Here is an 18,910-nt window from a genome sequence, read left to right as displayed (position 1 = left end):
TCTTGTGTTGATTTAGTGAAGTTTGATGTTCTCGGTTTATTGATTGTTTTATATCTAATAATTCACATCTCCAAACATGGAGAATATTCGTAGTCTCTTTGTCAAAATTAGCATTGAATTTTATTGAATAACACGGTTTGAATTTGCAAAGAGCTGTAGTATTATAGTTAAATTAATTAGTATGTTGGATATACTTCATTAATATACTGTACATTGCAAGTGTGTATCGTAACATTAAATACAGATGTCAGAATTACTAGTACTGACAGACTATATTAAATTAATATTATTAAAGTAATTCCAATTTTAATACGATTGTGTAATAGTATACACTTATGACACTTCTCTAGCAGAATCCTAAGCGCGCAACAGATAAGCATTAGCCATTGTTAAGTTTTTTTTATTTAAATTACATTAAATACCACATTTCAGGTAAGTTGGATTTATATAAAGTAATTTTAGGCGTTACAATTAAGACTAAATACACATTGCTATTGCTTATTTAAGTGTCGAAATCATTCGGTCTATTTTCTTCCGCAGATTGTGTTACTTTTTTTTTTCACCGCGTCTCTCTTCAGAGTATTCCGCGATCCGCCATCTTCCACGAGCTCGCCTCTGCCAGCTAGAGCAGACGAGTTTCGTGTATTTTGAAAAGGGGTTTGGGGCTTTTTGTGGTGCTGATAACGGTGTTATTTATTGCTCATGGTGAGTCTGAAGTTTAATAATACGATTACGCTTTTAATTTGTGTGTGCAGTTATTCGTATGTATTTAAAATTATCCACAATATTAGTCTTGTTTGGAATATCAGACTTTTAAGTGTAGACAGAGTCGAGTTTTTATACCTTCCGTTCGTCATTGGACACACTTACTAATTCTTGTTTACATATTTGAATGGCTGTCAGGCTAATTTTATGTACGTCCAATATCTAATTTTTTTGTGGCAGTTGCAGTAGGTCGAGTTTGTATTGCCTGTTCAAGATCTTTGCATAGAGATTACGTCTGTATTGTATGCTGTATTTCTAAACCAGTATGATCGTATTGTAAAGCATGACAAGTTGTTTTGTGTAAGAGATCATCAACATATGCCACCTGCATATGTAAAAACAGTTGGCTTGTGGCTGTAATGGTCTTTAACAAAATTACTTATTCCAAATTTTGCGTTGTGTGAAATAGGTTATATTGACTGCATGTTGTGGTTTGTTACTAGGCTTTTGTAGTGTTGTTTTGCATAAAGTTCCTATAGTTTACTGTCAATTAAATGTGCATTTTTTTTTAGTCAATATTCTTTCAAATGCGGTTATGCTCGATTTAGAAGAATGTGTTTACTATGAAAATGCATCTACCTGTGACGAAAGTGGTACAGGTCACCTGTGCCAAAGATAGTATAATCGATCGTTTATTTTTTATTACTTTATTTGATAAACGAAGCAAAAGTATTATTTTTTGTGTTATTGTAGCACCATGAGGTCTAGATTAAAACAAATATGGTAGTAACAGTGCTTGCACATAGACTTGAGACCTTTAGATTGGTTGAGTTTTAAGTAGACCTACTCATGCTAACGTTATGTTTATGTAAATCTTCCACAGTTATGAACATGAGTTAACTTTGGAATAGGCATACGTAGGCTTTCTTATTTTATAGCCAAGCATTGTAAACTGTACGCTAGTACATGAATATTTCATGAAGTTTGATTTGAATGTATAATTATGTAGTGTAAGTGCCAGTGTTGATGTAATAGCTTTAGAATACTTTAATTTAAAATATATTAGAGCTGAGGAAATTGAATATAAATAACCAATATATAACTCAAATTCTAAGTTTATTTGGTATATAAAATTAGTTCCGTCATAGTATTTAGCCTAGAAGATGAATGTAGAGGTAAGAATGCACAATATCAACTTATAAGTGGTTAATATATTTCCATGTTCCATGATTAGGCTTGTATTGTTTACGTACCTAACAGGTTGGCAAAGTTGTTGTTTACATTTGTTGTGTATGAAGACTGTCCAATTTTCCGAAAAGATGTTGGTAGCGTATGTTGTTAAAGGTTTTGTAGCCGAATATATGACTTAGCACCACCATTTCATTAACTGTTAAGTTGGTATAGGCTAGGTACCTATACTTCTTAAAATTTGTTTAAATTCACAGTTCAAACACACACGACTAACTCTCCCAGAATGCTAGATACCGACAACTGTGTTTTATATTCTTGGTCATTGGGGATTTTTTTTTTTGTCTGCGTTTTACCACTTGACAGTGGTATATTGTCGTACCCATTGGACATAGCTTTGCCGAGTGCAGGTGGACAGGTGGCAATCCTATCGTTCGAATCCCGGACCTTGGGAATGATACATATTACATCACTACGTTTGAACCTCTTTAATAAAGGATCTGTAAATATTGTAATGCCTCTTACATTGTAGTTTGAAATCATTGTCATTCCTTTTCCTCTCTCGAAACAACTTATAAAATAGGACACTTTACTTACTTACTTACTTACCGTAATACTTATTTTGCATTGAACAACTTACCAACACAATGTTACGCATACCCCACGTTAGTTAACACAACCCAACTAAAATTCTCGTAATTCCAATTTGTATTCAATTACACTTATAGATTATAAGGAGAAAGACTTGCTGTGGTTATTTTGCACATTTTGAGGTGGAAGGGGGTGATTTAGGTATGCTTTTAGTTTCCAGTTTATTTTAAATACTGAAATAACCGTTTGTGTAAAAGTTCAATTCAATAATTTAATGAAGTTCATTCTTGGTAAACAGTGAAAAGTGTAGACCACTATATCTGACAAGGTTCAGAGAGTAGAGGTAAGTTCTATTGACTGGTTTAAGACTGTTGTTTCTTGAGTTGCTAGCTCTTCTTTACTTACTAGCTAGGCTGTATCTGATATATTTATTGAAGTAAGAACTGATTTCTTGTCTTAATTGGAACATAAATCTGATTTTAAAATGAATGGCAGCATTTAAGATAGCTTACAGCCATTACTGTCGTGGAGGCCATACTGTGTATAGAAACCTATAATTTTTTAATTAATCACATCGGGAAGAGAAAATGTCCATATGGAGCCATATGGCATATGGGTACCTAATTTTGTACACAGATATCTGTATTGATCTTATATTACCTCTTGCTGTTCCTAATATATCTTCTTTGATGTTCATAAACATAAATTGTTCAATTCTACAGTGCTGGAATCCAGCACTATATATAAGAAAATGGTTAAAAAACACCGAAGTACTGCAGATATACATAGCCTACTCAGGATTCATGTAGACGAGTGGGCTTCTACTGTAAAAGCTTCATGTTTTCTTCTTTAAATCAAGCTTGCTTTACAATTAAAAGGTAAAGCAAAACAATTTCTTGACTTTTTCTTTAATATGAAAACGTCTATTAAATGATGGTCAGAAGGATAGAGTGAGGAGGGTAAATATACTTCAAAGGAGAAATGTAAGAGGTGAGACGTATGGTAAAAAAATACTATGACAGTAATGGGTACAGCAACTTACAAGTGGCTTGTAAGGAACCCAGAGGTTCATTGTCATCTTTACATAAGGTGCCATCCTCGGTAAGATTAATCCAGTCCCTAGCATCATATTCCACATCCCTCAAATACATTTTAATGTTATCCTTCCATCTACGTCTCGGCCTCCCCAAAGGTCTTTTTCCTCTCAGGTTTTCCAACTAACACACTATATGCATTTATGAATTCACCCATACATTCTACATGCCCTCCCATCTCAAACGTCTGGATTATGTTAGGTGAAGAATACAATGCGTGCAGTTCTGCATTGTGTAACTTTCTCCATTCTCCTGTAACTTCATCCCTCTTAGCCCCAAATATTTTTCTAAGCACCTTATTCTCCAACACCCATAACCTTTGTTCCTCTGTCAAAGTGAGAGTCCCAAGTTTCACAATCATACAGAACAACCAGTAATATAACTGATTTATAAATTCTAACTTATTACAGCAACACTCAATTTAACTTAACCAGAAAATAGGCAGATTAGATACTGAACTGCTCACATTGTATTCTTCACCTCACATAATTAGGAACATTAAATCCAGACGTTTGAGTTGGGCAGGGCATGTAACAAATATGGGCGAATCCAGAAATGTATATAGAGTGTTAGTTGGGAGGCCAGAGGGATAAAGATCTTTGGGAAGGCCGAGATGTAGATGAGAGGATAATATTGAAATGGATTTGAGGGAGATGGGATATGATGCTAGGGACTGGATTAATCTTGCTCAGGACAGGGACCGATGGCAGGCTTACGTGAGGGCGTCAATGAACCTCTGGGTTTCTTAAACGCAATAGACCTAAGTATATAAGGTACTGCTATTTTCACATTGTAGGATGTGACATGTTCTCTTTTTGTGATTGGACATATACTAATTCTAAACTCTGAACATAAAGCAAAAGGGAGAAGTTTTTTGATTTTCTGTAACAAAAGGATGAATAGACACCTTTATTTGATGCGTGTGCCATTAGCCATTTCTAACCATGAGAGGGGGAGGAACAGAAAATTAAAATTTTCTTGGGAAAACATAAACACTGGGGAAATTGCTTATTAGGGTTTATAACAATGCTCTGGGTCTTCAAACTCTTGTTGAGAAAGTACCAAATTAATAGGTTCGTTCCAACAAGCGATTCATGGATCAGTTCATGTACGGTTCCTGTACCATCTTATGCGCATGCGCTAGTTGAGCATCTGCTATGGGATTGAAACTGGATTGGACACTGTTGGAACGCTTTCGCGGATAGTTTTGTACTAAATCCAGAGATGCTATAACTGTCATCATCTTTGCTAAGAACGGGATGCTTAATTATTATCGTTTCGCAGCTAATTTATAATTGCAGAAAATAGAATTTCGATTATTTTCTATAAAAAGATGACAAAAAATATGGAAGGCAAGAATTCCGCTAATTCAATGTCATGTACTGGGGAACTCTCATCTAAAAATAGTTCTTTTTTTAATTATTAATGTATGTACGTTATTTATTATACCTTTAATCAAAACTGCATGTTGAAATTGTAATTAACTATTTCAATACCAAAATAATTTCCATTCCCGATCTTTTTGGCGAAAATTTAAATTAAATCTCTAGTTTTATTATTCGTCTGCACTGTTACTTTTCATCTTTAACCTCATTGATGTGAACAGTCGATCATGTCTTTCTTCAATATCCAGGAGACGGTGAGCTTATGCGCATGCGCATCTTGCGTACTCTTCCGTACGTGCCTCAATCCGCGGACTATTTCTGACCGTTCGAACCCGTGTCAAAAGCTTGTTGGAACGCCCGACTGCAGTACATGTTTCTGGTTCAGGACTGGTTCGGATTGTGTTGGAACGCTTTTTCTGTACTGCGCATGCTCATGATGGTTACGGACGGTTCCTGACTGTTGTTGGAACGAACCTAATATCAGCCAATTGCAAGAGAGCTGCATTATGCTGTGTTCCCACGGGCGTGAAACGCTAGTGTCAATTTAACTATTGTGGTTGCTCCACGTCAGTTCCTTCTTGCTGGAAAGCTTGGTCCATTTATGTGGAAGGAATGAAGTAGCCTAGTCAGTCGAGACATAGCCATGGATGGGTTAGTTGCTGAAGGATGTATGGTTAAGCATTCAGTTTCAGTGAATGAAATCATTTCTTGCAACAAAGAAAACATGGGAGAAGGAGATGGTGGGTTAGACAGTGGACACTACAACGCAAAGATTTGGGAGCTTCCACATTTATTGAAGGAGAGCTTAAACTCATCCTGAGGATTAAAAAAATTCGTTAAGTATGACAGAGGTACAGTTTGAAGATTTGTTCGAGAAAGTTCGGCCTCTAATAACAAAATGTGACACAAAAACTGTATGAAACAAGCAATAACTGCCAAAACAAAATTAGAATGTCGAATGAAACAGGAGTTCATTTTCATAAGCCAAGCAAGTTTGTAGATCTCATTGGTAGACTTCCCTGATCTCTCACTTTCAGAAATTTTCTTCAGTTTCTGGCAAAAAGAACTTCTCAAGTTTTTAAATTTCCTTATAACTTCCTTCGGTCCAAATGCTGGTATATTTAGAGTATAAGACATTTGTTTCGTCTCTGCTGCTTGTTTATCACGATCCTGATACTCGCCCAATGTTGAATTGTACAGAACATGTTTCATTTGGTACCTATAGTTCCAAAAATTATATTGTATGACTCTCACTAAATCTAAAAACAAGCTTACAAGCCATCTTACTTCACCAAAGCCAGGCTGCTCACTATTGAAAATCAAACATGTTTGATCCCGTTCAAGACCAAATCATGAGCTATTTGACATCATACAGCGTATTCCGAATCTCACCGGACCGGTGGACAACAATGACGTCATGCTGTAGCGAAATAGGAACAAAACTGCTGGAAGGATCGATGGCTGTCATGGCGACTGTATAAGTTGTCTGTACTACTCTAGCAAAATTTTGCGAAATTTCCGTACTGCCATCTCGTTCAAAGAAAAGAGAGCATAAACAATTTATTTCTTGAACCAGTAGTAATAACTGGTCCAGTGACATGTTCGCTGATAAGCCATTAACATATTGTTTTTACGTTGTGCTCATTACAAACAATACAGCAGAACTAAAGCAGAACATACCGCCATGACACAACAGTGCACGATATCATTCGTCTGCTAATTCCCGCCCTACATAAGAACCAATCAGATTCTCTGATGGCGGCTGATGGAGACTGCCACCACCTCTGCAAGCTGATGGCACCGCTGCGACACCGGTGGAGCATCAGTGACTCCATCGGTGAAATTCGGAACACCGTGATGCCATCAGATTGCTCAGCGCTGAGATTCGGAATACGCTCATAGGCAAGCTTACTACACTGTGTTCAGTGGTAGAGCGCTGGTACGTTCAACCAGAGGTCCCGGGATCGATACCCGGCCCCGGAACAATTTTTCCCTTGAAATTATTCAAATCTGCTTTACAGGGAGCTTCACCTGAAAGACTAGATTTGCATAATATATACGTTACTGTGTACGTTAACAGAAAACCACAATTCCAAGTCACACAGATTGTGTGCACTCGTTGTGGGTCTCTGGTGTTTCGTCAGCCCACGCGAGTTGTGTGGATATAAAGGGAAAAGTTGAGATGGTGTCGTGTGGAGTTCCCGGGTAGCTCAGTGGTAGAGCGCTGGTACGTTCAACCAGAGGTCCCAGGATCGATACCCGGCCCCGGAACAATTTTTCCCTTGAAATTATTCAATTTCCTGATTGTTGATACTTATCTGATGACTAGTTTGAGCAAGGATTGCTGTTTGTCACCCAGTAAATACTTGTGGAAATCCACACAAGATGTCTTAAATTAAATTTTACAAATACTAGGGCATTTGTTAAGTTGTGGCAATAATGCTGTAAGTCAGTGCTCCTAGCGGTGACCAATGAAATCTTGTACTATCGATACATAATAGAGCAGCGATTGTTTCATAAATTTGCAATATTGAAAATCTCGAAGTAGCCTTATTTTGTAAATACAGTGGCTATTTCTGATTTGTAGTAAACAGTATAGCCCCAAAAGTACGAACAAAGGTGCTTCATAAAAATCCAGGTTGCAAGAGAAAAACATGCAACTTGGTGCTTTAGGGTATTACAAGAAGCCTGTGGGAGAGAAGTCCTACCATACTGAACTATTGCAAGTTAGGTGGAAGCGAGACATTCACTTTCAGTCAAGAGTTGACATCCGAAGAGTTTTAGATTGATCAGCGAGAGAGATATCCAGAAATGCTGCTGCAGATGGACTTTGCTGTCTTCCCGTATTGTTGATATGGCAGGAGATTATATTTGAAGTATGTAATGCTAAAAGTAACCTAAATAAATTTAGTAACTTTGTTGCCATTACTTTTCGAATGCCCTAGTATAATTCCTCTAACAAATTCCAGCCATAGACTTTCTCCCTTTGGTCCACAGAGAATTGACGGGAGAAAAGACAATTTCTGATTTTCTGCTATGCTTGGCTGGACTCAGAACACAAACTTAATCAGTAGGACATGAATGGCAAAATTCGGATGCCTGGTAATGTTAGGCCTATTCACACCATGCCTTTGTCCTTATCCTTTAGATATGTGCAGAAATTTGGTACGGACAAATTTGACACTGTAAAATTTCTTTGCAAAACAAAGAGTTACATTTATTCTGATCAAATTTCTGCACATTTAATAGGCAAAACTAAAATTATTTCAGTAATTTATTATCAATTTATCATAATATGTGTATGTAATGCCTACCCACTTCACTTGCGTGATCCGGGTTCCACATACTGCAGATAGATGGCAGGACTGTGACCCATTTTCAAGTTGCACACTACTTCGGCGGGTCACGTTATGCATATGCTGAAAGGCTGATAAAATGGCAAAAACACAACGCAAATTAAACAGTTTGTGTTTCATTTAACGTTGTGTGTATATTTATCATAATATAGTGCTCTCTTAAATTGACTGAGCATATTGGGATTTAAATGAATGACTTTCCCAGAACACATTATGAAATGTTTAATATAAAACAATTTTTATCTCGAAAAGAAAGCAAAAATTGTATTTATTTTTCTTTGTAACCGTATTATGTAATGTAAATAGTTCGATTCGAAGTTAAATTTTCAAATATTCGTAATAAAAAGATGGTAAATAATGGCGTACATTTGCACATTTAATTTTTCTTTGTCATTCAATGTAATGTAATGAAATTACTAGTCTGGAAAGAGATTCGTTCAAGTTATACTGTGTTCTGACCTTTGGACTTAATTAATGTTAAGAATTTATTTACTTTTGTATGAAATAGGTGTCATATTACTTTACATCTGTAGGGCTACTATTAAAATTCATTACAAATTATTTGTTGTCTAGAGAACATCATAACATGTACTTGATACAGAGATTTAAATATTTGTACTTCAGTTGCTTTATCTAACATAAGTACACAATTTTTCGAACTCTCCATTTAGTTCAGTTAAACATTTTTCTCTGTTGATAACAGTTTAATTATAGCATGTTTGACTTGTCTCTTCAGATTGCCTAAAATATTACACTTAAAAGTTGCTCACTTTTATGTGAACTTTATATTTAAAGGATGTGTACATGTAGACTGTAAATTTTTATTGAAAATTCCAGATTGAAACAAGTTTGGTCATAGCTTTTTTTGGAATACCTATAATTCAGAAAAACAAGGATTAAACCTTGACTGTCGGTGGTATTTCTATTGTCAATGTTAATCCCCCCCCCCCCCCCCATTTATATCAGTCAAATTATTTAGTAATTGTGAAATCTTAAAATGGTTACATGATCCATGACTCCTCATGTCGTAGTAACTTATACCTACTGTATATACATACCTCTACCACCCCTTTTTTTGTGTGCACACACGTGTGTGTGTATGTATGTATGTTTGTGCGTATGTGCGTCTGAATTTCAATTCTTAAGAGAAAACCGTGTTGGTGTTGAGGTTGCTAGAGAGTTCTGCTATTTTATGTGCCTCTTCATTACCTTCTATACCAGTTACTTTCCATCCCTTGAAAAATAATTGTTTTATCCTGAAAGATTTTTAACAAACTTCTTACTTCATGTGTCCGAAATGAATAATCTAAAGCTGATTGTGACTGGATCACTTGAAAACCAGATCTGGAATCAGTGAAGATGCAGATTTTCTTGATGCCACAATTGTACAGAATGTCAAAGCAACATTAATGACTAGAAGTTCTGTGCTCTTGCTCAACATAGGATCACAGAGTATAATTCACCTTTCCTCTAGTTCTTGACATCCTGATCGACTGATCCATCCATATAGGTTATCACAGAATCACAATATCTGGTATTTAGGAGGTCTAGCACTGTTAATTTCTATTGGAGATTAATTTCTATTGGAGATTTACTGTAACATTTTATGTTGAAACTTTAAAAATGATTGTTATGAGTAGGCTAATATCCCATCCTGTAAAATTAATTTCTACTTTATGAATTTGTTGTGGCAATTTTTACCTGCAGTAAACTGTTGATTATCTACATATGAATTCACTACTTTGCTGTCTGAGTAAAATAAAAATTTAATCATTTTATTAAACATATTTTTACGTTTCTGTTTTTAATAATATGTTTTATAGTCCCATTGCCCTTATTTCTGGCAGCCAATCACGTTGCAGGTCGGCTACATTTAAACGTGTGCATCTTGTGATTCGCTGATGAAGATAAAGAAGGCTCGATAAATATTTAATATAATCGCCCGCCATTTTGGCTCGTTTGTTGGTGTTCGCAGAAAGCACACAAGGATGTTATTTGCCGCTCAATTATTTGCTGAATTACAGTGAATTTGATTTATTATCATAGGAGCTACGACATGATAATGTTTGACAGTGTGGCAAATAGATCCCTCGTCCGGTAGCTCGGCAACGAAAGAACAAAAATGGCGAATGATACTACTTACTTAGACTTTATAGAGCCTTCACTTTCTATGACGTAAGGAAAGAGGAGGAGTCACGCCGGGAATAACAGCGTCGTGACTATAACTATTATGATAGCACTAAAACATTGTGATGGAAGGTAAACTTCAGTAAATAAATCAATTTATACTTACAAGGGAAGGGTTTCGGCTCGAACAGGAATTTTTGGTTAAAAATTTGTACAGAGATTTAACGCACAATGGTGATGAAGACCCTAAAAGCATTCATTTGTGTAACTCTCCGTTTGGTTGGTATTGGTCAATACATTTCTTTAAAAATGTACATGAGGATTCTCTATAAAATGCCTGAAACAGCATGGAGCAGAGCAATAAGCACAACACGCAGAAGCAACACCTGAACAATTTTCTGAACCACACTCCAGTGGAGAAAAATCAAATGCTACCTGAATTACATTTTTGAAGTCCGAGACTTGTTCAGGATTCACGTAACCAGCTGACTGCCAGGAATATTGAAGCATAGGGCGGTACACTGGAGCAGACAACTGATTATGAATAACAGAGTGCATTTTCATTATAAACACTCGATTTCCCAAGTTAAGTTCTGGATTCTCAGCAAGAGTCCTTATGCAATCTGTTATCCTCCGAGGATATATTTTGTATTGTCTAAGGAAATAGATATCCAGAGGCTGGATATATTTAGTTTTTTTTAGGTGGAATGATCATACATTCCATGTCCTAGGCTTGGAATGATTCATTTATTAAGGTTGTGTCCTTGTGCGTATTCAATGACTCACACAACAGTCTACATTCTTGATTAGCTGCAATATTTTCAGACAGAACATTGGAGAAAAATGTTCTTAAATGGGTTTTAGACATTTTACCACTCGCACTAGCTTCTAGGCTAGGCTTACGGGTAAGGTGTCCCATCCCCTTAACTTGTGCAGTGCTCTCCTCACCCCTCAACTTGTACAGTGGTATAACAGACAAACCACACATTACACAAACGAATGCTTTTGGGAGCTTTACAGAGATGTAAAGATGGGCCTGTATACAAATTTTGGATACGAAACTCCTGTTCGAACCGAAACCTTTCCCTTGTTAGTATAGTAGAACCTCTCTAATACAAGCCACCTACATCATGCGCATGCTTGTTCTCATAATGTGTTTCCCCTCTGCCAGAGTCCACATCTCTCTGTCACATTAGAAGTAGGAATGGGTGATAATCGATAGTTATGACTTCAACTATCAATAGTCAAATTGTTTCTAATACTATCGATTTTTCAGATGATTATTGAATAATTGATAGTACCGAAAAAACGGAAGATCATTTATAATATTATGAGGATTCCAAACTGGAGCTGGGCAACATGATACTTTTTCAGGAGTCAGATCCAACAATTCAACCAGACATTACAAATTCTCGTTCACAGTTCGTTCATAACTCATCCCAGCCTGTGATTCCAAGTATTCTTTTGAATTGTAAACAAAGTATTTACAGGAATTTTCCTTCGCAACCAAGGGTAGATTAACAACTTTCTAAATCTCTCGAATAGATGGTAGAGTAGGCCAAGAAGGATAGAGTCCCTTTATAATGAAAGTTGAAACATTGGATGTGCCCTTTCTGATTAGCTCCATTAATGTACAAAATTATGCAAGATAGTGATTCTCTATAAAATTGTAATTTATAAACTGAAACTCACTATGAAATATATTTTTTTGCATTACATCCCTGTTTAACTACTACACAAATTTCAGGCACATGCTTATTATTTTTCATACTTAACTAAACAAATTCAGCATTTTATTTCCACTTATCCATTTCTTTTATCATACATCATTCACTCACAGCTAAGTAATTCAGTCAGGAAGTATCTGTATTCACTTGATCTTCAGTTCCCTCGGAAAGATTGTTATCCAAAACTGGAAACTTAATCAATGAAAGGCAAAACCGTTTGCATTCCAACAAAGTGGAAATGCTTACTGTATTGAAAAACGTATCCTTGGAGCAATGGTCACTGTTTAAAGAACATCAGAATTATGGCTAATGTTAGGACTTTGAGAACAGATTGTAATATTGTGTGTTACTGGAATGTAATTCAGATACAATTTAGTGTATATTATTAAATTAATAATTTAATACGCGTTTAGGTACAAAATTCAGAAATATATTCAGTTTATAACCAATAAACAAAAAAAATTTTAATAACTATCGATAGTTTTGATTATAATGTATATATTGTTGCTTCTTTTTAGCTGAAACAGTCAATCCGAGTCATAACACTGGGTAAAATGATTACAATAAAATATCTTTAGTTCTTACTGGTTTTATTTAGTGTCTTACGATTTTTCCTAAGGCGCTCTGTGTAGTCCGAGTTATTCACATCTGAGGTATCCTCGCCCTCCATTACCTCGAATTAACGAGATTATACTGTAATTACATTACAACTGTGCATTTTGTATGTATTTTATTCATTGTGTTTTATCTTCACCCTTTCTCCATTCCATTTAATGCAGATAATCTAGAGTCTACTTTAGTTATAATGAAGTCTTGTCTTAATATGGACTGCAGTTGTATGTTTTATTGAAACAAGAAAATTTAAGTAAAGTATGATTTTTATGGATATTTGTGCAGTTTGTATGTCAGAAAGCAGCAACAGAGAAAGGATCATTTTACAATTTATATCCTTAGAATTATTTTTAAAAGTATACAAATGCCAAGGTAAATATGTGGATTATAGAATTATTTGAGATTAAGAAAATTAATGTTATGTAATTAGGGGGTCGCACCTGCACATATGCAAATATACAGTTTTAGGAAACATCTTAGGCTACTTTTTTTGTTTTTTTACTTTTAAAGGCTATTCCACTTATTAGCAGTTGCCTTGTAATTCCCTTCTCCATTCTAATATATCCTCCCACAAATTTTCGTGTAGTCCTCTGGATTTCATAACTTCCTTAATATTTCCTCTCCATGTAAATCTTGGACTCCCTTTTTTCCTATGTCCATGTGTAGACCAGTTTGTTAAATTCTTGGGTCATCTCTCCTGTGACATCTGCTGGACATGATCATACCCTTGTAGAGATCAAGTCTCCAAGCGATTCACGATGGTATCTTGGATATTCATTTTATCTAGGATGGTTTCATTTTTTACTTTTTGAATACAAGAGATACATAAACTTCTCCATAAGCCATCCATGTCTACACGTTATCTGATCCTTCTGTCGTTATGTTAAAGTCCATCCTTCAGCACCATACCTAGAAATGCTCTCAACAATAGCATTTAAAAGCATCTTTATTTCCAGTAGGATATCTCGGCTCCATAATATTCCATTTAACTGCCTGATAGCTGGTCGAGCCTGTGCAATTCTGTTATCCACTTCCTTCTCCGTATTTCCTGGTTTGTGGATAATTGTGCCCAAATATTTAAACTGGTCCACTACTTTTATTGTACCAAACGAGAGGTCTCTTCTCCTCCTACTAAATATTCAGTTTTTGAGAAATTGACCTTGAGTCCTCCCATACTGTATACATCAAGTAATTTTCTTATCAAGAAGTTCGCTTCATTATGATCTTGAGTGATTACCACTTTGTCATCTGCGAATAAAAGTGAGTGGATGAAATTATTCCCAATCTGAGTTCCCATGGGTCTACGTGATGTATTCTAAGTCTCAAGAACTGAATCCATGTAAATCTTGAACAGGTTAAGAGACATTCCACATCCCTGTCTCAGACCTTTGGATGTAACAAACTCATTTGACAACCATCCACTGCACTTAACAACTGCTTATTTTAAATAGTTTCTTAATGAGATGTATGAGGGATTCATTAACATTCATTTTGTCATATGCCTTTTCAAGGTCTACAAAGATTAAATGTGTTTCTTGGCCTTTGGCTACTCTCTTTTCAGCAATTTGCTTTAGTGAGAATATGTGGTCTATAGAGGATTTCCCAATGGTGAATCCAGCTTGATCCTCTGATATGTAGGGAACAACATTCGTTTCTAACGTCTTAGTTATAATTTTGATAAATAGCCTGCTCATGGAAGCCATTACACTCATTTCTCTATACTTGGACAGTTCGTTTTTATTGCTCTTCTTAAATATAGGAGTTGTATAGGACAGATGGCAATCCCCGGAATCTCATCGCCTTCTAGTATTTGATTTAACATTCTAGTTATAGGAAATTAATCTTCATTATTCTCTGGGAATTCAGTGCCAAATAGTCATTTCGTCAATAAAAAATTACATAATTTGTTGTTTACTTTATGATAGTTTTTTTTTTTCCTTAGGGTATATATGTTTCCTATTAGCAGTACTTGCATTGACTAATTCTGAGCACTTCAGACTGTACTATGGGATATATTTCACTCTAACAATATTGATGTCCTGGGAAATGAGTGTATGTGTTAGTTTCTTCTTAGATTTTTCATTGGTGACATGAATTATGTGGAAATAGTGGACTAATTACAAGGAAAACTGGAAGTATTTGTTGATCACAAATCTTACATAGACTTTATAGGTTTCCAGTCTGAATCTCCAGCAGAGCAGGTGCATTTCATATTTGACAATTGGTGTGCTAATATGCAGATGCAACATACTAATGTCTTTTACAATGGAAGTGTTGAAAACAACTTTGCCAACTCAGAACTCTTTCAGGATTTTCGTGTAATAAGAATTCAGTGCTTATCACTGCACTGTTTACAGACCTTCATCAACCGTAAAGCTTCCGGTACCTGCAATTCACAGTTGCTTATCAGTATGATCATATTCACTGTGTTTATAGTTTTTATTTAGGGCATTTCTGTTATTCAACTTATAAGAATGTTTAAAGAGTTATGTAACTTATTATAATCGAAGTCCAGATGTAACTTAATTTAATTTGCTGTTATGTAATATTATTTATATATATTAATTAGCGTACTTAAAGTGAGCTCTGTGGTATTTCAATGCATGTGGTTGAGTAATGTATAGTGAAGCTTTGATTATCGTCTTCAGTTACTCATATTGTCATTTATACTAATCATCGTTTGCTATTTAGTACTGTCCAGTTTGATTAGCGTCGAAATTCTATTTATTGTTGTTTTTTGTTGGAAAATGTATTGGTACATTTCTCCTATGTGACCAACATTCGCATATTCTCGATCATCTAGTTATCTAGTTAGAAAATGTTGTTAAATTAAATACTGCTGCTTAATAACCATGCAATTGATATCGTAAGGGTGTGATTTTTTGGTATTAATAAAATAAGCTAAATGTTTGAAAATTTAATTGTATTCCCAAAAACTTTTTTCACAAAGGTAATCAAGAAATTAATGAAATTTAATCGCGAAATCTAATGATTTCAACAAAATTTCGTCTTGGTCATGAAATTAGTATCTTAAAAACATGTTTATTTTTTCACGAAATACGAAAACAAACAGATAAACCTTTGAAATAAAATATAAAATTGAATTTGGCAACATCTTTGCAGAGAACGAAGAGTTTGCATACTGGTTTTAATTTACAACCTCTTTGAATAAGACGAGAATCACAACAGTTTCGCTTTAACATGTCTTCAAGTGCTGTGATTTTCTGTCTAAAACACTGATAATAAGAGAATATTTTTACATATAAAGATATTTTATCTGATTTACAATTTCGTTTGTCATGATCAAATGTTGAAATTATTCTAAGACTTCATATTCAAGAGCAGGATAGTTGTGCTGTAAACCGGGAAGAATTGCTCCTTGGAATCAGATTGAACTCCCCTCGGTTTGTTGATTGGTCGAAGTACTGAAAAGTACTTTCTAAATATGTGCAAACTGATGTTAAACAATGATTGAAAGTAGGCGTACTTTTCAGAAAAAAATTTATTTATGTAATTTAATGTTAATGATATTGGAAATATCAGGAAACTTATAACAATTAAAATTACTGTCTGAATTTCTACATGTTATACATAATGTAATTTTGTATGTCGTATCCTGATATTTTAACGAAATATTAACCCTAACCTTCATATTTACACGAAATATTCACTGAAATTATGATAAAATCAACACTGAAAGAGAGGTAAAATAACCACAAAATCACATCCTTACTGTTATGGTGCCGTTAAATAACAAATAAGAACGTACTCCAGAAGGATCTTCATTGACCATGTCTGGAGGTGTTAGCAACAACTAGGCCTATATTTATATTCGTAAATTGATTCACTGTTGGGAATATTGCTTTTACCTCATGATTTCATGGCAAAACCTAACCTTTCACATGAATAAATTCATCATTGTCTTCTGCTCACTAGTTTTATAGAAGGTAATTGAAAATGTTAATTTTACATGTCTACACATGTCCAGGGAGAATGTAGAATGCGTTAATGAAGTTCTTGGTTTCACCAGAATTCAGTAGCTAAGTGAAGAACTATGTATATCTATAGGCAGCCCTGTATTTAAGTAGTGCTGCGCCCATGGGCCCGAAAAAAGAAATTGCGCCCCCCACCAACTTAATTATGCAATCTAAATATTTGCAGTGAAACTATAAAAAGTAGCATGTAACAATTTAACATAGGCTATGCTGTTATCTAAAGCAGGCATCTGCGAGGTAGAAAAATATCGAAAAATTATTTTCAGCTCCCCCCCCCCCTCCTCCCGTTTCTGAAAATTTTGTCGTCCCTACGAATTTGTTGCCCTGGGCCCGGGTCCATGTTGCACATGCATAAATACGGGCCTGTCCATAGTTATGAAAATCTTTTTACCAATAACGTAGCATAGAAGAGAAAGACTACTTTGTCTATATAAAGTGTGTTTTATAATTCCATCTCATGTTAAAATTGTGGTACAGTTACTCTCTAATACTTTATACTGACTTTCCTAACAGTTACAGAATTGAAACTTTCAGAAAGCACGCATTGTGTGTGTTGGAATTTGATTACCACAGTTTTGTATTTGCATGTACTGTCTTGTGTTTGTGTTTGCGTGTGTGTTTTGCATTTTGGTTTGGTTCACAGCTTGCTGAGCAAATTGTGTGCTCCCAGTAGCATTAGATCTCATCAGACCTGCCCCAACATGGCAACCTACATATGTAAGAAGAATAAGGTACGTATATTTTGCTTTGTATGTCAAAATAATGTTCGTTGTTAAATTAATTTTAAGTATATCCAGTTGCCTGTACAGAGTGAAAGATAACTTACTACTTCATTCCATGTTATTACATGTTGAATAAGTTTTTCTCTATGCCCAGTTGAAAGTCTACTTTTTCATAAAACTAGCGTGCACACTGTGATAATGTCGCATGCGGAATAATGATTTTGTTGAGGAACATCCATAACAGACTGCTGCATTTACTACTTTTCCCTCTTTGACATCGATACACCATCGAATGGAGGATAAATTACGCCTTCCTTAAAGAGTACACCTTCTTCCAAGACAACGATTTTTGTACGTTTGATGTGGTAATTGAAACTGCTACTGTAATTCATGCCAATTAATCAGAGAAAAAATCTAAGAAAATCCTTCAGGTGTGACAACAGTTTGAAGTTGACAAAAATCTTCCGAACATGGAAGGTTTGTTTAATTTTGCAGACCATCGATTTAAAATGGTTTAACATGTAAATCTTTTCTAAAGTACTGGTAAACATATTCACGAGTTCTAAAACAGTAGACTTCATACATGTTAGTAAAAGCAATAGTAAATTATTCCTAACTTACCAAACATCGCTTTTCTTGAAATGCAACAAGTTGTAGAAAATAGCTCTAATTGTAGTACAATTGTAACTTACTATAAGTGTAACTGAATACAATTAAAATGAAAAGTAACAAACAGCTGAACTTAATGTAAACATCACAATGTAGTAATCATCCCTTGTGATTAGATATTACAGACATTACACTTCTTTTTCTCTCTCAAAGTTATTATACTTTGGTAGTTCTTTTTATATATAATTGCTCTGGAACCGTACTGTCTATGGACACATTGTTGTAAATTGTATTCTTCTACAACATCTAGATCGTACATCATAAAAGTTCAAAGCATCTTCCTGAAAGTTCAGTTAAAAATGTAACAAAATATTACGATTTTTAAAAAGGGCGAAAAATGTTTATATATTTTTGTTATTCTCATTCAAGAATTCATTACTGAAAAGGAAAGTAATAAGTTTCCTTCCACCTGTATGTTGTTCTTTTTACGAACACTAGTTTACAAGTTTAATGGTAGTAATTTAGAAGTCATATTGAAATAAATTTCATTGAATTTAAATATTAAATAAAAACAGACAAGCGAGAATATTGGTATTAGGAACGTTATTTCACCGAGAAAAAAATATTTATGTTGGATGAAATTTGACATTTGCTCATGACTTTGAATGTTCACTCTCACTTCTTACAAGGGGAAATCGCCAACAAGAAATGAGATATTTTCATGAAACCCATACCAGATAGTATGTTTTGAATAGTAAACTCCAGTATATACAAATTACAGGAGTTGCAGGCATAGATG

General features: G+C 34.9%; 1 protein-coding gene across 3 annotated transcripts in view; it reads left to right on the top strand.

Moving 5' to 3' along the window:
• Positions 1 to 551: 551 nt before the first annotated feature.
• The window catches only part of LOC138695294 (uncharacterized), a 68,499-nt gene continuing 50,140 nt past the window's right edge, over positions 552 to 18,910 (top strand). For 2 of the 3 annotated variants that reach the window (XM_069819730.1, XM_069819727.1), the window contains exons 1-2: positions 552 to 705; positions 17,424 to 17,511. In XM_069819730.1, the coding sequence (XP_069675831.1) occupies positions 17,482 to 17,511 (30 nt within the window). In that variant the 5' untranslated portion in view covers positions 552 to 705; positions 17,424 to 17,481. The remainder of the gene's footprint in view (positions 706 to 17,423; positions 17,512 to 18,910) is intronic. The other variant, XM_069819736.1, reaches the window with a different exon arrangement.

This window comes from Periplaneta americana, chromosome 1 (assembly GCF_040183065.1).
Source record: "Periplaneta americana isolate PAMFEO1 chromosome 1, P.americana_PAMFEO1_priV1, whole genome shotgun sequence".
Lineage (NCBI taxonomy): Eukaryota > Metazoa > Arthropoda > Insecta > Blattodea > Blattidae > Periplaneta > Periplaneta americana.
The sequence above is the reverse complement of the archived record's forward strand: the minus strand, read 5'-3'. Positions and strand labels throughout refer to the sequence as shown.